The following is a 7785-nucleotide window of genomic DNA, read 5'->3' on the forward strand; positions in this document are numbered from 1 at the left end:
TCTAAGGACATGGGGTGCAGCAATCCCAGCCAGGGATGCAGTGTCGGTGTCCCTGCCGTAGCAGGAAGTTGGAAAGAGATGATCTTTAAGGTCCCTTCCAACCTCAACCATTCTGTGATTCTATGATCCTCTGCATAGCCCTCTCCCCATGCCCACTGCTGGAGCCTGTGCCCGCTGCTGCCAGAGTGTAAGGGCAGTGGGGGACAGGGAGGGGGTCTGCACAGCCCCTCTGTGCCCGGGGGACCCCTAGAGCAATGCGTGCCTGCTGAGCCAGGCTTTGCAGCTGGCAAAGCTGGGAATGCCCTCTTTGCTCAGGCTGAGGGTGGTGGGAGCACGTGCTGCCTTCCCCACCGAGCCCCCCTTGGCTGCTGCCAACCCCTGACCCGGGGATGCTCCAGGCTGGGAAACCATTGATCATCTCTGCAGGAGCCCAGCAGCCCCGACGCCCCTTCCCCGCTCTCATCCCAGCCCCGGGCTGTGTTCTGAGGAGCAGCCGGCAGCCTGTGCACGGAACAGGCTCTTTATTGCCTCTTCAAGGGAGCTCTGCTCCGCGGGGGGCAGGCTCCGAGGAAACGCTGAGCTACCGTCATTACGAGAGGCCTGAGGGACTTGGGGCTTTGGTGTAAAGCCTGGGGATTTTGGATAAAACACAGTTCTGCCTGTGCAAGTGTGAGGTGCTGCAGATGCCCCGTTCTCTGAGGGCTGGGGTTCACTGGGGGAGCTGAGATCCCAAAGCTGGGCTGGCTGGGAGCTGCTGGCCTGTCTGCAAGGGAGGAAGAGCTGCTTTTGGGCAATGACTGGAGCTCTGGGTTTTACCTGCTGACTTGTCCATCACGCAGTAATCAGGTGAGTTCTCAAAATACACCAGATCTGTTTTCGTGGGCTTCCTGAAGTTCTTGTTGGCCACTGTGAAGCCGGTGCCGTCCTGGTTCATCGTCACCTGGATGGCCCCGTTGTATTTCTTCCTTAGGTAATCCCCTGTTTTTCGAAAATCTGACATTGCCAGCCAACAAGTCCTTAGTGTGCAGGAGCCGCTGACCCCGTGGCATTTGCACTCCAGCTTCAGGAAACGCTTCACAGCCTGTGGGAAGAGGGATGTGTGAGGACTGGTGGTCACCCTGGGTGCCAGACATTGCACCAGTGCCTGCTCATCCCTGGTGCAGTTTATCAGCTCTTGGCTGTGCGGGATGGGCTCCTAACGGGAGAGGGGGGCTGTGTATGGAGGTCACTGGTGCAGCAGCAGCAGGGACACAATGCTGGGGGAAAAGGTAAGCAGAGCCCTTGCCACCTCCATGGGGCCATTCCCAGGGCAGAGCAGGCAGGGGAGCACTGGGAAGGCAGGGCAGCATCCAGCCCTCATCCCCAGTAGGACCTGCCCTCCACAAATACCACAGTCCTGCTTCTATGCCCAAGCTGTTCCCTTCGGAAGGTCCAGGTGGGATGGCTGGCCTGGCACGGGGGGTTCACTCACCATCCTCCCACAGCGGTTGTTGTGCAGGTTCATCAGCGCCCGGGCATCCTTCACCTTCTTCTCCTTGGCATCCACGAAGGCTTTGGCGAAGCGGATCCCGTAGTTGATGTTGTCACTGCAGCCGCCCCAGTCGAACTCCCCGCGCTCGTCCTTGGAGCGGCCCCTCTTGAGCGGGTCACAGCTGCACACCTTGAGGTCCCCCTGGCTGCAGGCCCGGGTGATGGCATAGACCACCCCTGCCGAGGAGATGGCGTAGACAAAGGCGGCCTCCCTGCTGCCTGGAGCGGGGAGAGGAGCAGGGACGGGCAGTGAGCGTGCCAGGCCGTGCCAGGCGGCTGCAGCCCATCCTGTGCACGGGTAAGCCAAACCCACCGCTGGCTTCCCCGGTGCCCTTCTGACCAAGGGGAATTATCAGGAGCCATGCCCACATGTGCTGAGCCTGCAGGACCAGCCAGCACCCTTCAGGCAAGGCCACCTCCCTCCCTCCCGGGGCGATGGAGAGCACGGAGCCGGCGCCAGCCCCGGCTCTCCCCGCGTGGCACAGCTTGCGCCTGCTATTTTATGTCTCTGCTTCAAGTTCGCAGCTGTTTTTATAACGCTGTAAAAGAAGCTGCAAATCAAAACCATGCTCGTCTTCATTTCGAGGAGCCTTTGAAAGCAACTTCAAAGGCAGCAGAGCTCTCTTTGGGCCTCGCAGGATGGGGCTGTGGCGAGGAGCTTTCATCATTCCCCATCCTTTGCCAGGAGAGGATGCGAGCAGGAGGAAAGGTGCCCTGGTGGGGATGGAGAGGCTGAGAGCGGGCAGGCTGCAGCATGGCAGGGTGAGTGCTACACCCTGGCATTCCAGTCCCCTTCTTCCCAGCCAGGTCCTTGTCAGGAGTCTGGCTTGTGGCTCTGCTGCTTGCCCGCCCCATGGGCAGCTGCCCCATCCCCCCGCCAGCTGGGAGCAAGCCCTCCACTCCCTCCACAACACTCACATGTCCTCCATATGAGCTGGGAGTGGGAAGGCTCTTCCAGCCGCCTTTGATTTGGAGGCTGCATGGCTGGATGCTCCGGCACGGCACGGGATGCAGCAGCATCTGTCCCGCAGTGCCGCTGCCTGTGCCGGTGCTCCCGCGGCCCGTTCCCTGCCGGAGCCCTCCCAGGGGCAGCTGGAGCCCCTGATGCTGCTCCTGCTCTGGAACTGCCCCATCCCTGTCCCCATCACACCTGTCCTTGGGTACATCCCTGCTTGTGTTGTGTCTGTCCCTCACGTGGAGCAGGACGGTCCCTCCTGGGCAGGGGCTGTGCCCAGCCCTTTGCTCGAGGCTGGCACCTGCCCCATATCCATGGTCCTCCTCCACCTTGGCGCCTGAAGTGAGGACTGGAGCCGTGGCTCTGCCTTGCCTCCCTTGCCATGCGAGGGAACAGCCAGTTCCCACGTGAATTGCTGAGTCCTGGCCAACCCTGCTCTCCAAATATTTATATATCCCATTACTGTTTACATATGAGCCTGTTCTCCGGAGGTGTCTCCTCCTTCCCCCTTCTCCCCCAGTGCTCCCCCTGCTCCATCTCATCTGGTGCAGCTATTCCAAACGCAGCGCTCTTCTCCCATTACTGCTTGATTAATTTACAGGGAAAAGCAAAGCTCTCCTAAGGGAGTAATCCAAGCCACCGGGCACGGCAGCCCAGCAAGAGGAGAGACTCCCAGAAAGGCGAGGGTGGGGAGGGGATGAGGCAGAACCTACTTCGCAGCATGACCCGGCCGAAGACGGTGTGGTCCCGGTCCAGGGTGCTGCAGTTCCAGCGGTGGTGCCGGAATTGGTGCTGGCACTCCCGGATCCACTCCTTGGCTCCCTCCCCGACCGACTGCATGATGTCGGGGTACCTCTGGCACAGCTGCCGCTGCTTGTTCACCAGCCCGGGGATGTTGTCGCAGATCACCCTCGCGCCCAGCGCCCCGATGTACCTGTGGGAGAGACGGTGCCACGTCACTGCCCTGCCTGCAGGGAATCTTACTGTCCTGAGCTGGAAGGGACCCACAAGGATCATCCAGTCCAACTCCTAGCCCTGCACAGGACAACCCCAAAATCCCACCCAGTCCCTCAGAGTGTTGTCCAAACACTCCTGGAGCTCTGGCAGCCTTGGGGCCGTGCCCACTGCCCTGGGGAGCCTGTTCAGTGCCCAACCACGCTCTGGGAGAAGAACCTTCTCCTGATATCCAGCCCAAACTGCCCTGACACAGCTCCAGCCATTCCCTCAGGTGCTGTCACTGCTCACACAGAGCAGAGATCAGAGCTGATCCTCTTGAGGAAGCTGCAGACCCTGATGAGGTCTGACCTCCATCTCCTCCAGGCTAAACAAACAGAGTGATGCCAGGTCCTCACCCTGCTCGGGGGTCTTATATTGAAGCCCACCTTCCCCTCTTTCCTTTCTACCTGTCACAGCTGCTCTGGGCTCTGCCCAGGGTGTCCCCCCACAGCAGTGTGCCCCTCTTGCAGCATCCTCTTGGTGTGGGCAAGCTGTGAAGCACATGTGAGACCTCCCAGGGCTGTGGTTCAGACAGGCAGGACACAGGGACAGGGCACTGCTGAGCCATCACAGCCACTGGCCTTCGGTCCTTGTGTTCAGTATAATGGGGTGGACAAAGCTCTGCTCTGTGCAGGCAAGGAGCAGGGGGTCTGTGGAGAACATCTGCCCCAGGAGACAGCTAGCTCTGGGTGCTGCGAGTCCTGGGACGAGCCCCATGAGCCTGGGCTCTGTCAGCTCCTGGGGTGGCAGCAGAGGAACTTGCTGATGTGCAAAACCTCCCTCCCACCCTCTTCCCTACATCCCAGCCCTGCCTGGCCCTGCTGAGCACAGCAGGATGGCTGGTGCAGGCTCTGCCCTGTCTCCTGCTTGCACTCCATGGGAACAGTGTCCATGGCACAGGCACCTGTGCCATGCTTAGGTAGAGAAGGAAGAGGACCAGGCTTCACCTGTTGTTGCTACAGTCCTCACTCACACTGTTATCCCCCAGCTGTCGATTCCTCTCTGTGCACCTCCTGCACTGGTGAACACTTGTGATCACGCCCTGAAGTTGCACAACTGGGAGAACCGTGTCCCCCATCCTGGCTGAACCGTGTCCCCCATCCTGGCTGTGTCCCACCTGCATCCCTGTCCCCCCCCTGCAGCAGCAGGAGAGAGCGGGAGCTCGGAGCAGGAAGACAATGCACAAACAACAGTCTGGCAGAGCCCGGCTGAGCCCCGGGGGCAGTTTTCCGTGGCCACGGGGGAGGGCCCCTGAGCTCTGCCCCACACTCTCACACCAGCCCGGACAATGGCAGCAACGTGGAATTTTCCATCCCGGTCAGCTCCCGCCTGCGCCACCCTCTCGCCCCTCTGGCTGCTTGAGCTGGAGGATGATGTTTGCTGCAGAGCACGGAGCTGGGATTCTGGCTGGAAGGGATGAGGTTTGGGTGGGATTCAGATTTTTTCTAGCCCCCGGACTGGAAGTGAAAACCTTCCTTTAATAACAATACTAAAAAGCAATAAGCTCGGACAATATTTCATTGTCTCTCTCTGGCCACGTTCTATCGCTTCTGTCTGCCCCAGAGAGAGCTCCCAAGCTCAGGAAAGCCCTGCGAGCACAGAAAGCAATGGGATCTGTTCCCCTTTTTAAAATATTTTGTTTAAATGCTGGCAGAAGCACAAGGTCATCTCGGGCTGGAGCTGAGGATAATAAACCCGGCTCCCCACGGCTTTGTGAGCCCAGACTCAGAGGGGCAGCGAGCACTATTGTCCCAGGCATGCTCATCAGCCTTTCATCCTGCAGCAGAGGGACAGGGACATGGCAGAAGACTTTTAGGAAAGAAAATCCAACAGGAGCTCATCAAGCAATGTGAACTGAGGGTATTTTGTTGCCTTGCTCGTGCCAGGCTGTGAGAGCAGCTGGTGAGTGGGACAGGGAGGATGAGCATCCCACCAGCTGGATAAGGGCACGGTGGTCTTGAGCAGGGCAGCAGAGGTCTTGTGGGGAAGTGTGGCCAGGCACCTGGCCCGAAATTCCTTCTGCCCAGCAAGGATGGGGATGGCTGGCATGTCCCTGCCTGTGCTGCCAAGGGCAGGGATGAGGTGCTGGGAGTCAGCGGGTTGCAGGATGGAAGTTCAGCAGAGCCAAAGCTCCCCTTTGCTGGGGAAGCTGTAGAAGGTAAAATGTTCTGTGATGGGCCACCTCACCAGGGACCTTGCAGGGACCCTGTGCTCCTGAGCTGGGGCACTGGTCTCTGGGCTGGTAGAGGAGCTGCCTCCCGGATGGGAGAGTGACGGATAAAGCACCGACTAACACCATCCCCTGGGAGACCGAGATCAAGGGAAACCCTCCAGACAAGATAAACACCAGGCACTCCCTTTTTCACACTGGGAGCTAATTACTTCTCCTTAATTCTCCTGCCAAACACCCAGATCAGAGCAAACATTATCAGCAGGAGAAAGTGGAAGGAGAGCAAGGCGAAGGGCACCGACCGCTGTGTGGGTCCCAGACCCACCAGGGTTGGTGGCTGAATCTCCCTTTGCCTGTGGCTGAGAACAAGCAGTGTATTTACAGCAGTACCTATAGGATTCCATCAGAAAGGGGAAAATTCCTCCCATGTCCCGGGAAGGCTGTGGTTATCTCGGCAAGGCTTGCTGAGAAAAGCTCCAGTTGGGCTCAGTTACTCTAAAATGCAGAGAGACAGGGAACATCAGAAAATTCTGCCAAGCAGAGTTCTGGGAGGGGAAAAAACCCAAACATTTGTTTTGGATGGATGAAAGCATCCCTTCCGATTTTATTTCTCAAAGCCTGTGACATTTTAAAAACACTGCAACAGGAAAGACAATGGATGTTCTGAGAAGTCCCCAGCTGCCTTATCAGAACCTCGTTTTTAAAAGAATGAAGCTGTGCTGGAAGTGGCACATTTCTATGCAGTGCTGTACTCTGGGGGAATCTCTATTTTTCCAGCTGAAAAAAAAAAAAAAAACACCAAAACCCAAGGCATGAGTTCAGAAAAGACTGTGAGGAGCTGCTCCTGATGCTGGTGGCTGCTCAGGCCTGGAGCTCATGGCTGGGAGGAGAGAGGCAGACCCGGGCAGGCTGCAGTGAGGAGGAGCTGGGAGGGAGGGAGGGAGTGGATAATTAAGTACATGTGGGGATAATGATCCTCCACCCTGTTCAGCAGGGTTCCTCGGGCTGCTGCCTCTTGGGAGCTCCTCATGCAGGTCCATAAAACCTTGGCATTGCCCTTGCCAAGTGCAGAGTTGCTTGCCCAGCTCGGGTGAGGGGCTGGCACAGCCCCTCTGACCGCCTCTGCCTGGCTGATGCTGCAGCATTCCCTCTCGCCGATCGGCGAGCAATCCCAGGCTGGGTGTATTTCCCACTTTCTCCCAGGATTGCGCTGCCAGGAGCCGGGTGTGAGCCGCCCGTGCTGCGGGACACGCTGTGCTGCACACGCAGCACTGGGATCTCCCGCCCTGCCTTCCTCCCTTCCCGCGAGGCAGCAACAAGGGAGGATGGAGATTTTGTGTTCCCAGGGCAGGTGCCTTCGGAGCCTGCGGGGTCAAGCCCTCCTCTCCCTCTCCCTGCCAGCCTTCCTCCTCCCTGCAAGTCGCACGGATGCACATCCAGCTGCAGCGAGCTCTTCCCAACATCCCGCCGAGCGCCCGATGCTCGAGGGAACAGGAGACGAGCGTCACGTGCTGGCTCCCCGTTGTTGTTCTTGCGGAGAGTCTGCTGACTTCGGCTCTTGTAAACAGGGAGAAACCTAAATTGCTTCTAAGATAAACGTGCAAATCAGAGGCAGACGCATCTATTTACTTGGCAGCGTGCGGGCTGCGCTAAACCCCCTTCCGCGGCTCGCCTCAGTGCTGGATGTGCGCTGCTCCCGTGCTTCCCACAAGAGCCTGCCCGGCTTCCCGAAGGGCTCGCAGGCTCCGCGGGGTGCTCTGCCCCATGTCGTGTCTCTGCCCTCTGCTCTGCTGCCAGGCTGAGCTCAGACAGAGCTCGGAACAGTTCCAGAGCTTTCCATGTCTGTTCTCCTTGTGCAGCTCCCTGAGGGTTAGGAGGAGATTCCTGCAGTTCCATGTGGGCTGTGAGCTCCTGGGATCTGCTGCATCTTGTCCCAGCGATCATCTCCCAGTACACCTCGTTCCTTCTCCACCTTCACTGGGCTGGAGCCTTTCTGGATCCCTAAACTGTGCTTTTGGCCATGACATGGAGAATGCAGCTTCCTCGTTGCTTTGCTCGTTAATGGGAAAAACCAAAAAGGTTCAGGAAAAGCTCTGTAAGTGCAGCAGTGGGGAGATGGAGAGCACGGCCAGAG

At 58.5% G+C, this 7785-nt stretch overlaps 1 protein-coding gene across 1 annotated transcript in view; it reads right to left on the bottom strand.

Moving 5' to 3' along the window:
- Positions 1 to 3418, bottom strand: part of WNT2B (Wnt family member 2B) — a 10437-nt gene extending 7019 nt beyond the window's left edge. Inside the window, exons 1-3 of the mRNA XM_029962486.1 lie at positions 3199 to 3418; positions 1472 to 1749; positions 817 to 1081 (exon numbers count right to left, since the gene is read on the bottom strand). Of these exons, the coding sequence (XP_029818346.1) occupies positions 817 to 1081; positions 1472 to 1749; positions 3199 to 3325 (670 nt within the window). The 5' untranslated portion in view covers positions 3326 to 3418. The remainder of the gene's footprint in view (positions 1 to 816; positions 1082 to 1471; positions 1750 to 3198) is intronic.
- Between the last annotated feature and the right edge of the window lie 4367 nt (positions 3419 to 7785).

This window comes from Manacus vitellinus, unplaced genomic scaffold (genome assembly GCF_001715985.3).
Source record: "Manacus vitellinus isolate BGI_N305 unplaced genomic scaffold, ASM171598v3 scaffold_47_pilon, whole genome shotgun sequence".
Lineage (NCBI taxonomy): Eukaryota > Metazoa > Chordata > Aves > Passeriformes > Pipridae > Manacus > Manacus vitellinus.